The sequence below is a fragment of the Oncorhynchus mykiss genome, chromosome 13, assembly GCF_057628025.1.
Source record: "Oncorhynchus mykiss isolate SJ-2025 chromosome 13, ASM5762802v1, whole genome shotgun sequence".
NCBI classification, from domain to species: Eukaryota; Metazoa; Chordata; class Actinopteri; order Salmoniformes; family Salmonidae; genus Oncorhynchus; species Oncorhynchus mykiss.
Window position 1 is genome coordinate 31,343,729 of NC_143034.1, and position 23,729 is coordinate 31,367,457.

The window sequence follows — 23,729 nt, forward strand, 5'->3', positions numbered from 1 at the left end:
AACACACACACATATGCACATGTAAACACAAAGCACACACACACTTTGACCTAATGAAGTCTGATGGGCAACACATTTTCTCGATATTATGTCATCCCGGCGCTCTTTGAGGCCCTTGGTATTTTTATACAGGAAATGTTACCTATAAAAATGGAGACAACATATTCCCACACAGAGAAGAAGTCCTAAAATAACCACGGGCGGTTGCTATTGTTCACAACAATGTGATATGATCTTGACTCTAAAAACAGCATGGGAAATGCATATACATTTTGAAATAGGTCTCACAGCCCATAGCGTTAACATTTTCCTGAAATAAACACTGTTGTGGAACTATTACATCTATCCTGTCGGTAGCTATACAACTCTGCATCTCTATGATGGCTTCCGTTTGAAGCTAAGCAGGTTTGGGCTTGGTTAGTATAGGAGACCAGACGCTGCTGTGATTGGTCAATGGAGAACCCCGATGCCCTAGGGCAGTCATTGGGGACACTGCCCTGCAAAGGGTGCCGTCTTTTGGATGAGAGTACGAGAGGTCCTGACTCTGTGGTTATTAAAGATCCCGGTGGACGTATTGCAAGACTGGAGATGTTAACCCCGTTGTCCTGGTTAAATGATCAACCTGTCCTCTCATGCAGCCATGACCGGCCAGCTTCCGATTGGCTCATTTCATTTTTCCCCTGTAACTCTTCCCCAGGTCGTTGCTGTAAATGAGAATGTACGTTCAACTTCCCAACCCATTTATTTTCTCTTCCTTTTTTTCTTTCTTTCTCCTCTTCTCCTTCTTTCTCTCTCTGGCACAGCGTTCCAATGTTTATGCATTTTCTCAGATTGCTGGCGGGATTGTCAGAGGAGGAGGTTTCATTTTTTTCCATGCAATCTCTTGCCTTCAGAAACCATTAATGCCTATTCAACATCAACATCAAGGCAGGCCTTTGATGTGTATTCTGGCGGCAGACCCTTCTCTTTCTCCTCTTGCTGCCTGCTGCTCCCACTCTCTCTCTCTCTCTCTCTCCCTCTCTCTCTCTCCCTCTCTCTCTCTCTTTCTCTCTCTCCCTCTCTCTCTCTCTCTTCTTTCACTCTTTATGGTTACTGTACAATCAAAATATTAAACGGATTGCTGACAAATGATTTTACCTGGCAATTAAATATGTAAACGGAGTAGGTTGCGGTATGAGAAGGCGATTAAAAAGCCCAAAGGCTCACCAGTACAATAGTACCCCCTCGTCTGCCTCGCGAGCTAGCGTAGCCCGTGGAGCGAGTGGTGCCGCTTTTAACAGTCTCACACGGGCATGTTTACAATAGCCTCAACCATGCTAAATGCCAATTACCACAACACAAGGAGAAATGAATGGCACAGTTAGCACACTGTTTAGAGAGAGAGAGAGAGAGAGAGAGAGAGAGAAGCAGAGAGAGAGAAGCAGAGAGAGAGAGGAAAGTGAACGCTGCCAACGGAATCAATGTAAAAACCCGTCTCATTCATTTCTCTCGTACTATGAACGTGAAAGAACACAAACTATGAGGAAACGTTTCAAAGGGTCAACATGAAAGTCAATGGAAGTTCTCCGTCATTCTTAATAAATGAAAACCTTTCTACTACAAAAGCACCTGTATGGAGTTGTCCAAGGACTCTAAACTTCACCAGAGAGATGAGATGGGAGATGGGGGAAGGTCTGGGGCCTGTTGTGGGGAGAGGGGAATGCAACAGTCATTATCTATCAACACCTTTGTGGGGAAAAATGCCAGCAATTTAGGTTTCCCTTCAAAGCGACAGCCCAGAGAGGCTATAAATATAGAGCTCGGAGCAGGGGAGGGGGTTAGGGGTGGAGGAAAGGGCACAGGGGTGAGGGGTGAAAGGTTCCATCTTCCCCCTTTAAACTTGCAGTTCAACAGAACCATAGACATTTTTTCCTGTAGAGCCTGCCTGCATCTCAAAGGGCACCCTATTTCCTTTATAGTGCACTACTTTTGTACCAGGACCCATAGAGTTCTGGTCAGAAGTCGTGCACTATATAGGGAATAAGATGCCATGTAATGCAAAGCCTGTGTGTCTAAATCTGTTGAAAATAATAGAATAGAATCCTCACTTTGTCAGGAATGTGTGTCACCAGGCACATTTGCTTGAGGCAATGAAAAATCTATTTTCATGTCATTAAGGCTATTTTAAGTGATTTCAAATTCAGCTCAATTGAGTCAGTGCGCCTTGGCTTGGACAACGTCTTTCTGATTCGCTAATGTAGCAGGACTGCGGTGGCTGAATTAATTCTGTAGGGTATTTAATCATTTCCTGCAAATAAAAGACAGATAATTGACGCAAATATGGCTGAGCCGTCTCGTTGGGATCTGGGGTACTTCATTAAATGTTTGTGTTGACTGCAGTTCTCCCAGTTCTGCTCTCTAGGCTACCAATTAGCCCAATGGTCCCATTTTGATCACTAATGTCTCCCATTAGGCCATAGTGGAGACTGCAGAGTGTACCTGGGTCCTGTTCAATAAGCAGGACTTTTTTTTGCCCCCAACGGGGAGGTACGACCGGATCTTGTCCAATGAGAGCACCCTATTGAACATGACCCAAGTCTGCGAAGAGGGATTAAAGACCACAGTAGAAAAGGGATAGCTACCTATTGGGCAAAAAACTGGTTGAATAATATTTTTTTCCACTTAATTTTAACCCAATAAATCTATGTGATGAATCAACGTGGAAAACAAATTGGATTTGCAAAAAGGTCAAAGGGCATTTCATCTTTTTTTCCACCCAACTTTTAATTTAAAAAAAATATTGAATTTCACATTGAATTCACATTAGTTGACAACTCAACCAAACGTAAATCAAAATGATACGTTGAACTGAAGTCTGTGCCCAGTGGGTAGGGTTCTCCTAGGGGGTTCTCCCTGTGAGGTGCCAGCTGCCATGGTGATCTGCCATTCCTCTCCTCTAATGGAGAGAATTAGAAAATAAAGAAGAGCCCATGGGGATCTCACAACAGGCAACGGTTGCCTTGTAACTAGAGGGGACTTAGGGATTGAACACGGGATCCATCCAAAATGGCACCCTTTTCTCCATACAGTGCACTACCTTGGACCAGCGCGCAGGTCAAAAGTAGTGCACTATATAGGGAATAGGATACCATTTAGGACTCGGCAGTTTATTTCTACCCAGACATCTGTCTTAGCCTGGCGTCCAAACTGAACATTTCACTGAAGCGTAGAAAAATCGTTTTGAATGCCAGGCTACTGTTGAATCCCAAATGGCACCCTATTCCCTATGTAAAAATCTATGGACTCTGGTCAAAAGTAGTGCACTATATAAGGAATTGGGCTCCATTTGGGACACACAGTTACATGTGTCTACCCCATGGGCCATGAGTACGCAATGCCCACTTCCGTCAGTATTGAGCCCCTTCATTCTGCAGCTGTCCTGTACAAACTCTTTGGATCAGACAGATTCCAATCCTGTACAGAACTATGGAATCCCAACTTGAATGAAGAGCTCAAACCGGAGTGGTCTGAAGAAATAGGTAGAAATGTCAACTTGTGTCTTGAATGTTTCTCCAAAAGAGGAGAGTTCTGTCGTTAATGTCATATGCATTATCACGTAAATCAAGCATCCCCCGTTCTCGTTTGCAACTGAGCAACAGAAATGAGCAGACAAACAAAAGCGGCCATTTTCATTTGAAAAATAGTAAAACTTTTAATAAAGGCTACAATCTCTTAATAATTACAATAATTATAGGTCCATGTAAATCTTTAAATGAAACTCTGTATATAATGTATAATTTACAGTTTAGATAGAACAAAACAACAACACAAAAGCCGGGGCGTAAAAACCAAATGACATGATTACAGGATACTATTAAATGCATTAAAAATATAATATTTTCAACATAAAAAGCCCTTCTGAAAACCAAGGGAATAATTATTAACACCCTGATTCAGGGTAGTACATGGTATGGCATCCATGTAGGCACAGGTGCTGTACTCATAAAAACACTAGCCACAGTGTTTGTGTCCTTTTATCCAGACTTCAAAAGAAATGCATAATTACAAATGTATACAAGGAACTCCGTCTTTGAAGATGTCCTTTTCACAACATTCAAAAAGCTATTGGAGAAACATTTCTTAAAAACGTTTTTTTCTTCTTTTCTCTCCAACGCTAATAAATATGGAACGGAAGCAGTTTTGAAACGTGGCGATATTAAGCCGCTGCTTCCTGGAGAGGTGGTTCATTTCAATAGAAGCGCGACAAGGTTATTTTGGTGTGCTCACTGTAAACACTTCTTTTCTCCAGGTCCTCTCTCTGTTCATCTCATCATAATTCGCGTCTCTTTTCTCATCTCTCTTTCGCGCCTTTCCCTGTGTGGTGCCTGGTCCACAAACAAAGGCACAACAACCTAAAAAAAAAAAAAGGATAGAGCTCGGTGCTGGAGTGAGAGACAACCAACGACTCTCTTACTCTGGCTCACAAATGGAAGAGAACACATCAGCAGCAGCATATATTAAGACTGGGTTGGTTGGTTGGTTTACTACGACAGTGGAAGGTTCAGTCTCAGCAGACCCCTGGTATAGTGAGGTTGGACAGGGGTAAGGGGGGGGGGGGGGCACTAGACTAGTATCATGACCTTTGTGACATTACAAGGTACATTTAAAAAAAAAATCACCACAGTATTCTCCCAATACTCGAAGCAGCTTGTCCATCAACTGGACATGAGGGGACAGGGTTGGGTTGGTTGGGTGGGTGGGGTTGGTTGGTTGGGTGGGTTGGGTTGGTTGGGTGGGTGGGGTTGGTTGGGTGGGTTGGGTTGGTTGGGTGGGTTGGTTGGGTGGGTTGGTTGGGTTGGTTGGGTGGGTTGGGTGGGTTGGTTGGGTTGGTTGGGTGGGTTGGGTGGGTTGGGTTGGTTGGTTGGGTTGGGTGGGTGATGGGTAGACAAGTTGAAGGTGAGGGAGGGAGAGGACATTTTTTCAATAAATACACAAACTTTCAAATCATGACAAGAACGCATCAATATAATGTAATACATGTATATACACACATATTTTCATGTATGTATATGCACACGTATAGACGTTTCATGTTGTAACAACGTTTGCACAACATTCGCACAACGTTATAAGAGCAGGTGGTGGCGCTGTCGCCAGTCCATTGCAGGCGACCAGGGAGCGACGCAACGTTCTCACAACGTTACCACTATTTAATTGCAACGTTGGTCTCTCGTATTGGACAAACAGTCATCTGCATCTTCAGTGGTTAAATTCAGGGAGCCTAGAGGCCTCCATTCGCCGTCTCTCTCTGTCTGTAGTGTCGTTCCCTTGTGTTTCTAAGGCTGATTGGTTAAGACAGTCAGGGGGGGGGGGGCTCTTCTGGGTTCGGCATACTTCATTGGCTCGTGTTCCTTCAATCACACTCCTCTTGTGCTGGATATATTAACTCTTATTTAGCTTAATAGTAGGAAAGAAAGTCTGGAGCGTTTCCCCCCATATCAAGTCAATCACTCCAGTTCCTCGCGACAGTCTGTGCCCTGGAGGTTGTGTATTTGGTTGATGGGTAAGGTAGGGTTGGGTAAGGGTGGGCATAAGGGTGGCATCAGTCCATCCTCTCCACCTTACCCAGGACCTTGCCCTCGTACATGGGCAGAAGGGCGCCGTCCTCCCATACCTCCTCGAACACGGCCCCGCACTCAAACTCGTCGCTGGCCTTCTTGAAGTAGTACCTGGAGAGAAACAAGAGAGAGAGAGGGGCATGGTCAGAAAATGTTTTTTGAGAGTAAAAAAATAACTAGCATGGTGTCTTCCTCTTTAACTTGACACTATGGACGAGCAAGTGCTAAAAATAGTATTTGTACCATGAGAACAGTTTCTCGACACCTACACATCCAACTCCACACACACGATGACTCAAACCCGTAACCAAACTGCCTTAGGTCACACAGTTCAGCGCCATCCCTCTCACTTCAAAGAACAAAAGATTGACTACATTACGCACCACCACCAACAAACAGAACTCAACCCAACCTGGCAACCCCAACCACTCCAACTAGTTTGGGTTGCCAGGTTGGGTTGAGCTCGACAGTGATTATTTCAAAGAATTAGCAGCAGCAGCGGGGACCAAAGAGAGAGAGGGAGCTAAAGGAACTTGACTGCCGGCCATTGTACAGATGCCTATCTGTCTTGGAAGGTCTCATTAAAGTTGAAGGGCTAATTAGGACCTGTCTTAAGCCCCCCCCTTCCTCTCCTGTCTTAAGCCCCCCCCCCTAGCACTGAGCTCCCCTTGTCTAGCCTGGCCTTTTAATTGTGCCCTACTGTCAAATGAAGGGCCTTCCTTTCACTGGGGCTGACATTTCAGGTGCCTGAGAGTCTGCCTGTCACTGCACGCCCCACACACACCTACTAACACACTGCTAGAGACAACTATGGAGACACACACAGAGAGAAAGACAGAGAGAGAGGCAATAAAACGCACGCACGCACGCACACACACACACAGAAACTCTGGGCAGCTTTCCGATCACCAGCAGAGAAAAGAGGGAGAGGGAAAGAGAGGCGCGAGAGAGGAAGAGAGGAGAAGAGGGGAGCAGACCCCCTCCGTGGGTGTGATAAATTGGACGCAGGCCGGGCCCGAAGGCCGACACCCCACGACGAGGAGGAGGAGGACACCAATCCAGACAGTCTCCCGGGAGGTCAAGGAGTCACCTCCCCCTCATATCCCCCTCCCTCCCCCCAAAGTCCCAGGGTTGATTCGGCTCAGGTCTATGAAGTCTACTGACTAGTTTTCCTAATGATTTCTTCTCCCCTAGCTTACAGGCAGCGATGACCAGCGGGGGAGATTTAATGATAAGCTTTGTAATGGAAAATGCCTCACTTTACCCATGTATGCCTGTGCCCTGGAATCTCCTGGAAAACACGTCCCCCCCCCCTCCACTTCTTCGTGTTTTTAGTGGTACTTAAAGAGAGGGTTGGAAAACGGAGGGTTAATGGCGAGGGTTGAGGAAGCGTCGTACAGCTGCTAGGGTGTGGTCTGGATGGTTGGGTGTCGCTATGTTTTTGTTTTGTTGGCATGATGCATTTTCAACGTGGTTGAAGGCTGTAGTGAAAGAACGGGTCTCACAACCTTTCTGAAAGCCTGAACGCTGAAACTACAGATACGGAATCTAACGAGGCAGAGAGGCCTTAGTGAAGTGCGTCTTCGCGGCGTTTTATCAAATCGAAATAGATGACTGTGTCTCCTGCCATTTAAAATCACAACCCCTACTCTTTAAAGGAATGGGCTCCATCTTCACAAAACAAACAGTTCCAAGGCATTGGCGCTTCTTTTCAAAGAGCGGGCGAGAGAAAGGGGGGGGGGGGGGGGGAGAAAGAGAGAGCGAGAGAAGTGAAGATGGAGAATAGGGAGGGAGAGAAAAGGAGTATTTCCATTGGATCGTGTTATATATGGCAAAGGATTTCTCTCTGTGCAACATCTGGCACCGATATGGTCTGGCAGCGTGGCCGAGTACTGTTCTCCTGCCATGTTGAAATGAACCAACTCCACACATTCTGAGCCGTTAGTAGAGCCATCGGCTTCAAAATCGCCCTTTCTTCCCCGCGGAAGAGTTACGGTATAGTGAGGGGTGTGATGAGTTGTCTGGATGGGTTCAGCTCGGACTGACAGGCAGATGTGGATGTTTTTTTATTTTATTTTTTAGAATCGAGATACTGATGTCTCGGGAATAGTCTGTCTCTTTGGTGTGCTACAACCTATACTCTAGTGTCCCCTTTAGGTGTAGGTTCCTTGAATGAGACATTGTGCGAAACGATTCCGTCCCTCTCGAATTCTTAACTTGATGAAGCCATAGCCACGTTTCAACAACGAAACAAAACACCGGTCATTTCGACAACTCGTGCAAACCCTTCTTCAAAATGTTAAATCAACACACAACTGAATCTAAGAAGGAAAAAAAGGTGCCCGTGATTCTGCCTGATGTAATCCTTGGGAGGCGGAGGAATTTGGGGGCCTCGCAGTGGCGTGTTGAGTCTGTGCACAGAATAAAAGGCCTGGACTTCAAAGCCATCCTTATTAAGAGTGCCTTACTCTTCTTTCCCCCTACTCCACATACAAAGCTGGGAACTCCAGCTTTTCACACACATTTATTTCCTACACAAACACACATGTACATAGACAACACACACACTTGCTCTTCAGAAAGAGAGCGTGTGCCGTGCATGAAATGTGTGTTTGAAAGGGGTGTGTTCACCTATAGTTGTGCATTAAAGGTGTGTTGTGCAGGAAAGATGTGTGTGTCTGTGTGTTTACCCATAGAGGTATATTACAGGTGTGTGTGTTAGTCTAGGCATTCACCTGTAATTGCCTTTTTTGCTAAGCTGCTCCTTAAAGTGTCCCAGGGTGAGACTGTGCGTCTTCATCATGCTGCGGTAGGGGATCTCCTCACCACAGAAGAAGTAGGTGACCACCAGGTCACAGCCAGACACGCTCGCGCCGCTAATCGACTTCTTTGGCTCTTTCCACCTGGAAACAGAGAGACAAGCAACACATTAGATAGAGAAAGCATAACCGTAGCCATAGCCAAGACTTCACGCTGACATTATATTTGAGTCATTTAGCCAAAGCTCTTATCCAGAGCGACGGACACTCTTAACACAGGCCGTGTGTAACTGTTGGTTGGGAAGTTAGGCAGAACTGAATACGCAGAATTTAGTGAGGAATTAGCTCAGGTAAGGTGAACCTGACCCGATTACAGGTGTGTGTCTGTGCGTTTCATCCCACACACACACACACACACTACCTCGTTCACTTCCAGGGGGCCTTTTCGGGTCCTATACTTCAGACGCGGGCGCCTGCTAGCCCTAGACAGCTGGCCCACTGAAGGTCAGCCAATTAAATCTCAAAAAGACCCTGGTAGTCAGGTGGCTACGGCCCTATCATCAAACACAACCAAGCTGCCCCAAAAACACACACACACACACACACACAGGGCCGAGGTAGCGAAGAGAGGGCATAAATAACAACCAGGGGTCGTTAACTTCCATGTGTACGTCTGTGCATCCGCTGGTGTGTGTGTGTGTGTGTATGCGAGAGGACTGTTTCAGACTACACCCATCATGTTTAATCTTAAATGATTAAAAGCGGAGGGAGAACAGAGGACTTCAAAGGGGAGAGACATGCTGACTCACAATATCCCTATCGAGGGGAAATCAGAGCGAAAGAGAGACGGCGAGAGCAACTGGGGGGGAAAAGAGAGAGAGAGAGTAGGAGAGAGAGAGAGAGAGAGTAGGAGAGAGAGAGAGTAGGAGAGAGAGAGAGAGAGAGAGAGAGAGAGAGAGAGAGAGAGAGAGGTGAACTCACTCGTCTGTTTGAAGTGCGGGGCTGATCAGAGGCGGGTATCCACTGGGGAAAGGCAGAGGGTGACTCCTGTCTCTTTGAAGGCTGGACGTTGAATGCCTGTCAGCCAGAGAGAAAGACAAAAGATGCAATAGAATGAGATAGACGGCATCAGTGTTCACGACACAGAGGGAGGAAACACTGGAAAAACAGGTGTAGGCTTCAACATTCGCCTGAAGTCAAACATTTTCAGAAAACTTAATTTGGAGAGAGTCATTTGGCTCATTGTAAATTGACTATGCATCGCAAGCTAGGACAAAGATAGGCTATATGAGTGTGTGTGCCTACCTCTGTTTGGGGGGCTTGGAGACCTCCTCTAACCTCCTGCAGGCTTCTTCTAACTGGGCCAGAGTGTTGGGCGGGGGCAGGGGGGGCATGGCCGGGTCCTGGATGAAGGGGTGGGCCGGATGGTGACCTCCACGGAGGTGACCCCCCACGCCGCCCACGCCTCCCCAGGAAGAGTGCGTTCGGCCGGGAAGCGTCTTGGGCGTGGAGGGGTCCGGGAGGTGGCTCTTCTTCGGGCCCGGAGTGCCGCCGTGAGGTTTGTTCTTGCCCTGCCTCTCGCTCTCCAGGATCCACTGCCAGACGTTCTGCGAGCGGTCCGCGGCGTCCAGGGGCAGGTGAGGCGGGGACGGGACCCCGTCGCCGCCGTTAGCCTGGCTCAGGCGTATTCCTTCGCACGGCTTCCCCGGCCGCTTGGGCAAACTGCTGCAGTGGCTGGAGGGAGACAAAGAGGAGAGGGTTTACATGGGACTCTTCCAGGAGGAGAAGCTACATCTACAACAAGCACTAGTGACGGGAACGATGACGCTATGCTCAGACATATCCATGAGATAAGTGAACAGTTTACATCACTGACCCAAGTACAGCCCTAAGGTAAATGTGGTCGTATGTGAAGTGTAGGGGAAATGACCCCAGAGCAACTCTAAAGTAAATGTAGTGTACTTGATGTGAATGGGGAACGGACCCCGGTACAGGTGATATTGTATGTGAACTGACCCGAGGGTGAAGTCTGAGTAGTCGGCGCCCCCTGGGGGACAGAGGCACTGAATGCGCTGCGCCGCCTCGGCCTCGATCTGCTCCTTGCTCTTGGGGCCGGTGGCGGTGTGGTGGTGGATGTAGTGGTGGTGGATGTGCTTGGTCGACTGCCTGCTCCCAGCCAACGGGCCCTTGGAGGCCCCCGGGTAGGAGGGCCCCAGGAAGGGGACCAAGGAGGCGGAGGGCCGGTCGGGAGAGCACGAGCGGGGCGAGTGGCGGACCACGCCGGGCGACTGGCATCCGGGCGTCTTGAGCACCCGGGACAGGTGCTCGTCTAGGATGGCCTGGGCGTCCTCGTCGGCGCCGGATGAGGTGTGAAGCAGGGGGTGGTGGAGCGGGACGGCACTGGGGAGGTCACTCTCATCCCTCTCCTCCTCCTACACACACACACACACACACACAAAGACGTAATGCGTTAGAATGTGGACGCAGTATAGAAGAACAGGGACAATTTAACCTACTCAAGTCCATAACATTACAAATATAAAACATTGCTCGCTTGCTAAACCCAACCAAATGACATTTGCGGAGAACGCAAACGCCGCGACGAACACCATGTACTGTATAGCCTTGTGAAGTAGCTGAGAGAAACTCTACGGCGTAACTTGAATTGACTCTCGGTTTCTGTGCTAGCTTCTTCTTTCTTCATCTATAATGCACAGCAAGCCCAGACACACAAAGAGACCGGCACGACACACACTCAGCAATACGCCACTGGAGAGTTGAGCGCTAAGCGCTAACCATTTGAAGAGACTTCAAGTGTGTCAAGAAACATAAGTTTGAAACTTCCTCGGAAGAAGAGACTTTCAGAGAAGAAGTCGCTAAACTGCACGGCAGAGCCTTAGTCAGTTAAATTCTTTCCAAAGCAGGACCGCAAGCAAAGTCTCTTTGAATCAAGGAAGAAGAGTCAGCTAGCTAGCTCCAACACTAACTTCTCACATGGCTCCTCCTAGCTACATTGTCTTTCTAGGTAGCAAAGACAGGGTTCAGGACTGGAGAGTCACCTAAACTAGGTTGCAGTGGAACGTTCCAAAGCTCATTGCAGGTGAGGTGGGATGTACCAATGTAGTGGGAAGGGGGGGTTCTTACCTCCTGGATCTGCTGTAGCCTCTCCTCCAGGGAGCTCATGGTGTCCTGCTCCCTCTTCAGTTTCTCCAGTCTGGAGATGAGCTGGGCGGCGAAGGCCAAGGGCTCCACCGGCGTCATCTCCTTAGGCAGCCTGTGTGTCCTCTGTAGGGGAGAGATGGGAGGAAGGACACTTTTGAGTGTGTGTTTGAGTGAGTGTGAGTTAGTTGTCCCTAGTTTTCCCCCCCAATTCCTCCAGTGCCCTCTACTCTAACTCTATAGGCCTCAATTGATGCCCTTGCCCCTGGGCTAACCCCTAGCCCGATCCCCCCCCCCCCCCCATGCCCGCTGTCCTTGGCACCGCATGCCCTGTCGGCGGGGTAGCAGTTGGCCTGGCTCCGAGGAGGACGGCCCCCGCCCGCTCCCTCTGTACTCCGACCAAGCCATCAGCAGAGGCAGCCTCTGAAGTCAGCACACTTCAAAAGGGGCCCTTGTCAAACATCAAACACTCCAACCCTTGGGGTGGGACGGACACGCGGCTTTAAATCTCCCCGAATAAAATAAAAAAAGACAGATATCGACAGTCAGAGGAGGAGGCAGAGAAAAAAAGAAGAAGAAAAAAGAGAGAGAGAGAGACAATATTAAAACAAAAAGAGAGAGAAGAAAAAAGGAGGGGGACTGAGAGATGTGTGGAGCGGTGGGAGGGAGGGAGGGAGGGAGGGAGGATAGAGAAGTCAAATACCGGGGAGATCTAAGGGGGAAGTGGTCATTTATTTCCTGACTGCACACAGGGCACCTCCGAGGTACCGTAGACGCATTATCCTATTTTTCTCTAACTATATGTGCCGGCTTCTCTCATCTTCCGTTCTGTATTATTATGTGGCGCACTAGCTTTCTTGATTTGACTCTTTCTTTTTTTGTTGTTGTTGTTCCTCTCATCTCTTTGTAGAGACGATGAAGGGAAGACAGAAGAAAGGAGCGAGAGGGGCCGCTGGCAAAGGCGCGCCGGCGCCGCGCAGAGCCCCCCCCCCCCCCCCCCACTCCCCGCTGCCTGGGGCTGGTGCATCTTGGGAGCCCGAGCCATCTTCAAATCAGGAGGGAGACATTAAAAGGAGAGCAAGTGGGGAAGGGAGGGAGCGAGGAACAGACAACAAGGGCCCCTTCTACTTGGCTACAACCCTCCCTACACAACACAACACACCCACACACACACACACAAAGCCTTCCCTACGCACCAAGACGGTACACAAACACATTGTGAAGGGAAGAGGACAAAACTATTTGCATTGGTTGTTTTCAGACACGGGTGCCCCAAGACTGAGTGTCAATCTAACCACTCCAAAGCCCTGGAGCTGTGCCGTGAAGTACCAAGCATTTAGAGACCCCTGCTTGCACATGACACTACAGGTAGTGGGGGTGGTGAGAGCCATATGGGGGTTGGGGGTAGGGGGGCTACTGTCACAAAATGGGAGTGTGTGTGTGTGTGTGTGTGTGTGTGTGTGGGGAGGGCTCTGTTGGAGGTTGTCAATAAAGAGGCCAGGCAACCTGGGTCCCATTCATTCATCGCCATGATCAAAGCACAGGGCTGAGTAGTAAGCTGGCTGATTTAGGGAGCATCACAAGGCTCGGTTCTGTGACCCCTGGCCTCTAATGATAATCATCCTCAATATCACCACCACCATCATCATTATTACCAATGTTTTTTTTTTTTATATTATGCATTTACAACATTCTTGACTAAGTTATGGAGGTGAAACACGAGGAAGTAAAGCAACAGGGGTCTATATATGACAGCTATAAAAATGTCAGCTGTTGGATGGGAGGAAGGGAGGGGTTGAGCAGGAGAGAAAATAAATGATATGCAAATCCCCCCTTTCATTTACCCTGACTTTTTATAGGAAAATGAGCAGGTGGGGAGGGGGGAGAAAGAATATAGTATTCTATCACAACATCAGAAAAAGAAGGAGAAGAAAACACAGTTCCCACCGAGGAGAAAGGGAACCGCTTGTAAAACGGGGATTGAGAAAAGTTTGTGATGTTTTAAAGACATAAAGACACTGTGTATAAAGACAGCAGACATCAAGAAACAGGAAGTAAACAGGAAGCGGGACTCACGGGAAAGTGGGGTAGCGAGACCAGGCCGTTGATCTTGACGCTGCGGTGCATCTCCCGCTGGAGCTGCTTCTTGGTGCCCAGCTTGTATGGAGGGATCCCATCTCTGCCAGGAGGGACACAGGTAGGAAACAGGGTCAATAAACACAGTCGCATGTCACTCAAAATGTCCCCTGCATGTCTATCTCCATATAAACATTTCAATTTCCTTTCTCTTTGCTTAGAACCAAGTAATACCCACACTGTATTAGCGGCGTGAAAGACATTAGCCTAGCGATGTGGACAGAACCGTGAGGGGAGGCTGATCATCACTGAAGTGAACAACACAGCACCACCCTGACTGCCACCCCCCCCCCCCCCCTTTCCCCCAGGGTGGGCACATCACAGCCCAAATCAAAGACCAGAGGAGCCCTTGAAGGGCCTTGAAGCCAAGGCAACAAAAACACACCGGGACAATGGAGGGGTGGGGGGGGGGAATATGCTAAAAATCCCGGCGCTGGGGTTCAAAAGTGTCCCACTGATAAGTTCCCATCAGTCCTTGTCAACGTTGGAAGGGCCTGATTTTTCAAAATGGCAGCCGGGACTCCCTTGAGAACGCTGGCTAAGAGGAGAAGCCTAGAACGCTGCTACTTCGAGGGGCTAGCGAGGGGCTAGCGATCTTGCTTTAAAGCGGTGTAAGACATGCAGGGTTGACATAAAGAAAGATTGCCATAATGTAGCTGAAAAAAAGTGCCTCTGGACAGTTCATCCTTTAGGCAGTGGCAAGGGGTAAGAAAATACATATTTTTCCTCTCTCGCCCTCCAATGTGTGCTTTTCCAGTCCGCTGCCATTTAAGCCTGGCCAATTATCTTGGCCTTTTTGGTTGCTCAGAAGTGTCTGACCTAGCCCAAGCGTTAGTTTTTCCACTGCCTCTTTGAAATCTCACACTCATGCACATATGCACCGCTGCCATCTTCATTTGGCAAGTGTTCCGCCAGTAAGCCTCTGATCTCGGCAACATCAAAAGGCTGGTTTGTAAGATAAGGTAATGTTTGAAGTTAGCGCAGCAGCATTCCCTAGCGTCCAAGTAAATCCATAAATAAGATATAAGCAAAAAGAGAGAGAATTTTTTTGCCCCCCCCCCCCCCCCCCCCCTCTTGTTCTTTATCAGGAAATGAGATTCAAATTTGCAGTGTGCCTTACAACAAACTATAAAAGGACACACTAATCAAATTGTTCCCCCCAATGAGGAGGAAGAAGCTGTGGTTTTTATTACAAATCGGTGAGGGGTAGAGAGAGAGAGAGAGAGGGTGAGAGAGCGAGAGTGAGCAGGCGGACATGAGATTGTCAAAGGCTCAAAGAACTCTGTGCAGGGCAGGCCATTGCGAGGCGCTACACTTTGTAACGTAAGATGTTTTAATAATTAACCTGAAGACGTTTGCAGGAAAAAGACGTGACTGAATTCAAGTGGGATCTATTTTTTCCCAATGAATACATCATTTGGTCAAATGACTCTGGGTTTGTATGCCTCTGGGTTCTACTTACACTGGCGTTACCAGATGGAGCCTAGATAGCACTGCTAATAATGCACATTGACGAGCGGCGCACTTCTTACAAGTATCAAAACCAATACTTCCCCACAACGAAACAACGTACCAAACAAACACCCAACTCCTTACAAAAAACACCTCTCTCTCCCTCTCCCCTGTTGCGTTTTTAATCAACCCCAGCTCCCGTCACCAGCGAGCCAGGCCCTACGTGATGGCCGAGGCAATTTGTGACGGTTGTGGTGGCGATGCACGGGCAGAGAAGAAGAAAACAGACCGTGCACTCTTTCACAGGCCCTTACTTTATGGGGATCTCCTATTCAGTTGTGCAAGTCATTCTCAAAGCAGACAGCCACCCCTCTTATCCCCCTAAGCTCCCCTCGGCTAACAATAGGCTGAAAGCGATTCGGTTAAGCCTTTTATCCTCCGTGCACTTTATTTTCTCACTCCCTTGCAACGGCAAACCCTCACCGTTCCCCTGCTATTGGCTCCGAGTGCAGGAGGAGAGGGACGGGAGAGAGGGGAGTGGAGGGAAATAGGGCGACGGTTGGGGTTGGAGGAAGGTTGGGGAGAGAGGGTGGGGGATGGGGGTGGATTTTTGGGGGTGTCCTAATCTGGGCAGTGGGAGTCCCTCCTGACCCTATCCTGGGGTTCAGGAATGAGTAACTTCCATGAAAGCCTCGCTGACACATGATCGCAGCGGCACTGCAGGAGAGAGAGAGAGAGAGAGAGAGGGCCAGTAGCAGAGCAGGAAGCCGCGCCACCATGTGAGTAAGCTCCCTTTCATTTGCTGCCAAAATGTTTCAATGAGTTTGTCTTAAGGTCCAAATGGCTATTTCCCCTCACTCTCTCTCGCTCTCTCTCTTTCCCTCTCTCTCTCCCTTCCCCCCCCTCTCTTTCCCTTCTTTAAAAAAAAAATCAAGGCTGTTGTGGCAGAATGGTGGGTGGGTGGGATGGATACATTTCTACTTTGAGGAAAACTGAGGCAACACTCCACAACTCCACCCCCCCCCCCCCCCCCCATGAAGAAGTTTAGCCTGTAACAGAATAGACATCAAAAGATTTTTCAACATAATGACTTTCACAGACACACACCCCCCCTTCCCCCGAGGCGCTTTATACATTAATAGAATTACCTGAACTCAATCTGAAAGAATCATTCAAACCTAAACATCCCATTCCGTTTCACAACACAAGCGCCTGCTTCCCAGATAAACTTAATATTTAGCCCAATTGTTTCCCGCATATACGTATCCGTGAAGGCTATTCATGAATGGCTGGACATGGACATGGAGTTGACATGGAATTGACCCCCTGACCCAGGTCAAACGGTGAGAAACGCCAGAGAGAAAACCCCGGAAGGGAATGCTGAGAGAACACTTACACACTACTGTCGGTCATGGACATGGAGTCGTCCGTCATGGTGTCGCTGGAGATCTCGCTGTCGTTGGCACTGGTGGCGGGGGCGAACACATAGCCCGAGTTGACAAAGTAGGGACTGGCCGCGTCTCCGCGTCTGTGTGACCTGCTCAAAACACAACAGCAACTGTCCTTGAAGCCCTTGACACAGTCCTTTTCACACGACATATTCCAGCATTTCTTTACGGAAACCCTCAAACAAGAGTGTCGGTGCCGTGCAGAGACTTACATTGGTGAACCTGTATTAGCTGTGTAAATGGAGTTTGTGTTTTTGACTTGTGTACATGTTTTAGCAAGAGTCTTTGCTTTGGAGCTAGAGGAAAAGTTTGAAGTTTGTTTTGAAGTGTTTAGAGTCCGAGTTCCAACAGATTTGAATAATTAGAGTCACTTTCGCAAGACTCTGGGGCCTCAGGAATGTGACAACCGTCTCTGAGGAGCTGTTTTTCTTTCTTTTTTTGATTTTCTCTCTCCCTTTCATGTCCCCTCCCCCATCATGCAGGCAGGGGGGGTGAGGGAGGGAGGGAGGGAGGGGGTGAGTGAAGTGAGCAGCTCAGCTGTATGTGAATGGACACTTCCCCTTGCTCTCCTACTATCTCTCTACCCTTTTGTTTGGGCAAGGCCCCTACTCCCGCACTTTTCCACTCTCTGAAGCAGTGTACTCTTTTCTTAGAGTGTTTTTTCCCCCTCCCTCTCACGTCTTCTCTCCTTAAATCCAGGCCCCTCTGTATACCCCCTCCTTCTTCTCCTACAACCGAACCCCCGCTCCCATCCTTCTAAAGTCTCTCTCTCTCCCCCTCTCTCTCTTTCTACTCTCTCCTGCTGTGTTGCATTCCTGTTCCACTAGTGAAGGGGGTGGACAGGGAGGAAGGAGGAGAGAACTTGAGCTTGAGGGGGAGAGAGTGCGCAAAATAAAGAGAGAGAGAGAGAGAGAGAGAGAGAGAGAGAGAGAGAGAGAGAGAGAGAGAGAGAGAGAGAGAGAGAGAGGGAAGGGGGAACGAGGGCCTCTTTCTTTATGAGAATGCCTACTGCCCGGGAGGATGACTAAAGCCGTAGGCCCCAGCTCAAGCCTGACCTTTGGAGGTTCGCGCAAAGAGTCAGGTATTTAGCGCAGCTGGGCTCTCGGTTCCCCTCCCCTCTTTTGCCTTTCTTTCATGATTCCCCCGCGTCTGTCTCCCTCCAAAGCACATGCTTAGGCTCTGTCAGAGGGATTCCTCTAAAAGACGAGATAAACGCAGTGGGTAGAAAGGACAAGGAAAAGACACCACAAGCGAAAGGGAGAACGGGGGATGGACATTGCGCCCGGCTATGTTTTTTCACGTTATTTTCGGAGGAGAGTGGCTACGTTTCTGAAAGGGGGGGGGGGAATTGAATCTGAGTGCAGTAGCGAAATTAGTTCCACATGTTTCAGATGGAAATGTGTTGACCTAAACAGTTGGTGAGGGGCAGGGGAAAGAAGAGATGAGAGGGGAAAGGTGGGGAAGAGAGAAGAGGGAAGGGTGGGGGCTATCCCTTTTCTTCAGCGAAACACAAGAATGTGCGGATCACACCAGGACGCTGAGGAGATGCCCTCATGTCAACAACCCCTGAGTCCCCCCTATCAGTTCCCAACCCAACATGGCCCCCGTCTGAACATCATATCTGCCACAGCAACACTTGTCCCCAAGCCTGATCGCTAGCTGTGGCGTGTCGAGGTATCATGCCATAGAAGCTAATATTCCTGACGGTCAACCCATAACCCACTGCAAAACTCTGGTCAAATTACCTGGCACACCATTTTAGCATGAAAGTTGAATATGAATTAAAGAGGAAAATGCGAGTCATGTAAAACTTGTCGTGAAACTATCATACACTATCTACACTATCTACACTACACTTACACTTTTCCCCTCCTCTCGACAAACATTTCTCCGTCTCTTGCTTCACAGCATTGCTGATTCGTTTAAGAGGACAAATGTGTTTCCTTGAAAACTTCCCCTTTTTCAAAATCACTTTTTGTTCTCTCCTCTCCTATGGACACCGAAAGGAACAGGACCCCTCTCTAACCACTCTGTGATAATTGTGTCCAGATGTTGTTTTTATTGTATGGACAAACTAGGGGAACAGTTTTTTGGTATGGCTCTCTTTGATGCACACTCATGCATACAAATCCACACTCTCACAATGTTCCTGACTTGGAAGAGTTTGCAGCTGTTGGACAATATGTGGGACGAGATCTTAAAAGAAACTAACCCAAAAATGCTTTGCAGAAACAATGTCTTTGATCTCGGGACCAAAGAGGCCAATATCTCTTCTGGGCATTACTCACTCACTCTCTTGCTCTCTCTCTCTGTGTGTGTGCGTGTGTGTGTGTGTGTGTGTGTGTGTGTCTGTGTTACATTCTAGTCTGTAATAATAGGACTACTTAATAATAGGCTGAAAAAAAATGTAGAAATATTGCATAACTTCACAATGGAATCACTAGTTTCATGTACTAGCTGCAACAGCCAGCCAGGCAGGCTTAGTGTCTGAATTCATGCCTCTACTGGAGGAGAAATTTCAAAGCACAGGAAACTTGAGCAAGCCAACAAAGGGCTGACTGCAATACACCATTTACTTGACAGGAAAGGCCAGATCCGTTGATGTTTTGCACCCCCTGACTAACAGCAGGGCAGAGAGGAGAAACAGACATCTTTCAAACTTCCATATTTTTTTTCTGTCCATTAAGCATCTTTGATCTCATAATGGAATTTGAGGGTGGAAAAAAACGTTGTTTTACCATAGCTGGGCAATAACTAGTTCAAATGCATATCTGCTCTTTACAACACGTTAATAACTGAATTATATGTAAGTTATATGCTATTACCTACCAGACAACACGCCCAATAACTAATCAATCCACTAACACTATACACTTAAGTAACCTTAGGATCTCTATTCGACATAAGCCTGTTGATAAACAGTCATAATAAAAACGAACAATTCAATTACTCGATAGACAGTCAACATAATCAATTAAATTAAGGCATTTTCTTACCTGTACCCATTCTCCAGCACTTCCGCCGCAGTCCGAATGGAAGCAGTGGCCCGTAGCGCATTGGCAGATAGTCCAACCACAGAGGCTAACGTTTTCGCCTTCAAGTCACATCTCCACTCCTCTTCCTCAATGAGAGGTGGCAGAAATCCGCACATCAACTTGAGGCTCCCGAGACCATTATGGTTGGCATAAGCCGTGTTCTCGCACCCCGTGTGCACATATTCAAGGTATATGTCGGAAGTTAAAAACATCTGGTACGCATTCTCCTCCATAGTTGACTGAATTTCCGTTTGTGCTTGGTCAAACATCGCAGAGTCTATCTGTTGCTTCTTAATACTATCCCTTATGTAGGTTTTAGTGGCAGGTTTCAACTGCTTGGCAACAATGCTGTTGTTTTCAATGTACCGCTTGAAAATAGCTTTGGCAACTCGCAGCGTTTTGGTATCATTGAGGTCCATTTGCCTAAAACCGTTGCAGGCGAACCAAAAGTCCAAAGTGTCCACGCATTTCTCCCGCTCCAGAAAGGTCCTGAACAGGTGAGCACCGTCTTGGTCACCAAGGAGAAAATGCAACGACTTGGTCCACCGGGCGAGGGGTGAATCCGGCGACGCGCTACCCTCAGGTTCCCCGAGTCCATCCTCGTTCCTCCTCGGCGTGGAGCAGGGAGACGCGACGGTGACAGCTTTAGCCTTATTTTGGGCTCTCATTTTGGCATGTTTACTGGGAGTATGGCATGACGCCTCTCCCTCCTCCCCCGGCACCGGGGGACGGGGAGCATCTTCTCGGAAGCTACTGCTGATATGGTCTGTAAGCGCTCTGCTCATGGCTCCAGCTCCGGTTGCCGTGTGTACCGTTGTGCCTGCTATGAGCTCCACTGTAATCCTCCTCACTCTCTTAAATCCGCGGGGGAGCTTCTCTGCTCCTTTTCACTCTGAAACAGAAAGTGTTGATCTAATCAAAGCCAGATCCAGCTAACTTCAAAGGGAGACATGAAGTAAACAGTCCCTTTCAGATCCCCGCCGGTTTGCAAAGAAAGAAAAATGAAAGGTTTAGTCTCATCAATCTATTTATAATCTAAATGGGGGTTTAGCAACCTATATTTACAGTCTGCATCGATTTGTCACGTCAAACGACCGTTGACAACAACAATCGTTTCACATCGCCAACACTCCTCACCAAGTACGCACCAGAAATATATTTTACGCATATCAAAACGATCACCTGAAACCGCTTTCAATTCAAATGAATTATCAGTCTAAATGTGCTTCCGATGCTGTTACCTGCATTATGCATAAGGATTGCGTTCCCACGAACCACTTGTCCTCATACATCCAGTGTTGCCAGCCATCCAAGACAGTGAAAACACATCCTATGCGCCACAATGGCCTAAGGTTCCTATAATGATGAGGGTAAGAGCCCCCCCGTACAATGACCACGATCAACAGTAGTTTATAATTCCTGAAATGATTTGAAGCTAGCCCACTAAATGTCAGTTGACATGTAGGCTACAACACATAATCGCGGCAGCGAGCACTAGGCAACGTGTCTGAACAACGCGACATGATTACCCTGCACAATAAAATATTACTAGGCGACTAGTTTTTTGAATAAGTACTTTACGTCATTTTCAAGTAGAACTGTCAATATTGTGCCAAATTTGCCATAAACCCACGCTACACTAAACTATTTTGCGCAATAAAAACAACGTTACATTGTCACATCTCTACTAGCGCTTAAGTCTGTTTGCAGGATTTGCATAAACAACCAATGTGTCCCAACTACTCAGAAATGAACATCGTGCTATACGAAAAGAAAACAGCTCGCCACATCACATACCATTGTAAAACGAAACCCGAGTCCAGCAGAAAGTGAAGAAAAAGCTATTCCCATTTGCTTTTGCCCCGTCCTCTTTAGTGGTATATATAGATCCAACAAAAAGTTCGATAGAAACGGTGGTAATCCGACGGTGGACTAGATTTACTCCTTGATGCAATAGGAATAGTCTAATGTACCCTGTCCCATTCAACAACTGACCCCAAAGTACGCTGGCACTGCCTCTATGTAGATCAGAGAGGGGGGGTCGACATTTCGAGGAGGCGGGAGAAGGGGGGGACCTTGCCGAATTTACATCCCACTTTTCCCCTTCTTTCAGACTACGGTCGACTACATCAACCAATATTAGTCTCTTCTACAGCCGTCACAATCACGAAAGCATTGATCCCCGGTCTCAGAGTGGCCTTACTTAGCCATTCTACGGTATTTTCTCGCCCACAAACAACAAGTGTAGCCTACATTTCTCAACTTCAAAGCATTGCAGAAACACATCAAAGCGACCAAGAGAGGTGGGGGGGGGGGGGGGGGGGCTTGGTTAAGGTTGCAGAACAGCATTCTTGCAACTTACCATCGATGCACACGAGTCCTTTCCCGTCTGCTCAGAAATGGTTCACACAGAAACAAAGTAACAACCCCAGAAATTATTACAATAACGCAACCAGATTGCTGGTGTTAGTCTACTCCGCTCTGATTTTTATCTCAGAAAGAAGATGAACATAAAATGCAACCCTGAAATGAAAGCTCGTTTCCCCTTCCCCAGGTACTGTTTCAAGCAGTCATAGCAAGCAGCAGATCTCCTCTAGGCTATTTCAAAACGAACCGGCTGACTGTTTAACAGTGGACATCAAAGTAAAGAACCGCCGGCCTGGTCCCGGAAGATACATAAAAAACATCTAAACATCTTTCCGATAACAAAAAAAAAACAACATAGAAGCAAATCAAATTCACTGAATGACATCGCCAGACGCTCGAGTCAATATATAGATCCCAAAACACACGATTGAATAATAGTCGGTGGTATTTAGAAAGCTGTCAGTAGGTTTTCTGGAACGACAAAGTTGTGAGGTTGTAAGGACCTTATCAAAGACTGGCAATCTCGAACCAACTCCCCGAGGCTTTGGAACGTCTGAAGTAAGTGATCTACCGCCCCAATAGCATTATCCCTGCACTCCTTCTGTTGCTACATACACTTTAAAGAGACATGCCTCCTTTCCTAAATATTTGGTATTTTAACCTCCTTGTTTCTGCATGGTAGACAATAATGCAAAATGCATGTAAATTCCTGTAAACCGTTTATGTAAACAAAGTTGCCTGCATTTCACTTGGATTTCTCAAAAGCAAATGTATTCTTTTTTTTTTTTTTGCCATTAAAATGCCAAAGGAATATAATATAATATATCATATTATATCAAATAATAATCATAATATATCAAATAATCACAAGGTAGTTGTCGAGCAATATATTTCAATATTTTCATTGAGACACTGTGATGATACTGACAAATAATTCAACATATTTTGTTTGTATTAGCATATCTATTCAGGAACCAGCATAACATACATGTAAATTCCCACACACGGAGAATCCATAGCCTACTATGACATTAGCTGAAATTGGCTATGGAAGACAGACAAGACATGCTTCCTGGGCTTTTAATTCAGATGACTTTCACTAATGTCAATGTGAAGGCATCTTAAAGGAAGGGTTAGACAGTGATCCTATCCCATGGTACTTCAAAGACTATATTGTCCCTTTGATGTTGAAGGAAAAAATATAATTATACAAGAGAATTCAGCCACACAACACTTGAATCATGGCGCAGGAGAGGAGAACTAACATACTATTACTCAAATATTACTCGTCCATTGACGCTCATTAGTCTGTACAATCATGCATTCTATAGGTTATAGGTTCTATAGTACACCTACTTTGCATACGTTGTGACAGCTGGCCATGTCAGGTCCCAATATAAATATCTATAACCCCTACTTCTCCTATCACAATCACATCTCAACTTGGTCCAGTCACTCCTATACAGAGGAATGTATAGACCTTCTAAAATGTATTTAGTTCCATACCCCACACAGATGCTTGAGGCTAAAGCACTGTAGACGAGGGTCACTTTTTCTATGTTGAGTCAGGATGTAATGTCCAAGCATTTCCATAGCAATTTGTCCTCTGCAGCAGAATTTAATTTCGCATGTGGACATTTTGAATTGAAGCGCTTACCTTTTGGGCCGTCTGCCCCCCACAGTCTGCCCCCCATACTATTTTCCACCGTTGACACTAAACCTTCAGCTCTGTGCAGGTTTAGTATCTGTGCAAGTTTAGTAGCAAAGTCAGTACAG

At 47.2% G+C, this 23,729-nt stretch overlaps 1 protein-coding gene across 2 annotated transcripts; it reads right to left on the reverse strand.

Annotated features, from left to right (window-relative positions):
• Window positions 1-3,665: 3,665 nt before the first annotated feature.
• On the reverse strand, window positions 3,666-22,573 carry LOC110485974 (axin-2). 2 transcript variants are annotated; one of them, XM_036940639.2, is made up of 10 exons: window positions 21,949-22,573; window positions 19,548-20,478; window positions 16,500-16,640; window positions 13,592-13,694; window positions 11,501-11,641; window positions 10,373-10,788; window positions 9,662-10,090; window positions 9,338-9,433; window positions 8,333-8,500; window positions 3,666-5,708 (listed from the first exon to the last, which is right to left on the reverse strand). In XM_036940639.2, exons 2-10 carry the CDS (start codon window positions 20,369-20,371, stop codon window positions 5,582-5,584), a joined length of 2,445 nt encoding a protein of 814 aa, XP_036796534.2. In that variant the 5' UTR covers window positions 20,372-20,478; window positions 21,949-22,573; the 3' UTR covers window positions 3,666-5,581. The 2 variants fall into 2 exon arrangements, with proteins under 2 accessions (XP_036796534.2, XP_036796532.2); XM_036940637.2 differs by having other exon boundaries at window positions 21,384-22,185.
• Window positions 22,574-23,729: the final 1,156 nt, after the last annotated feature.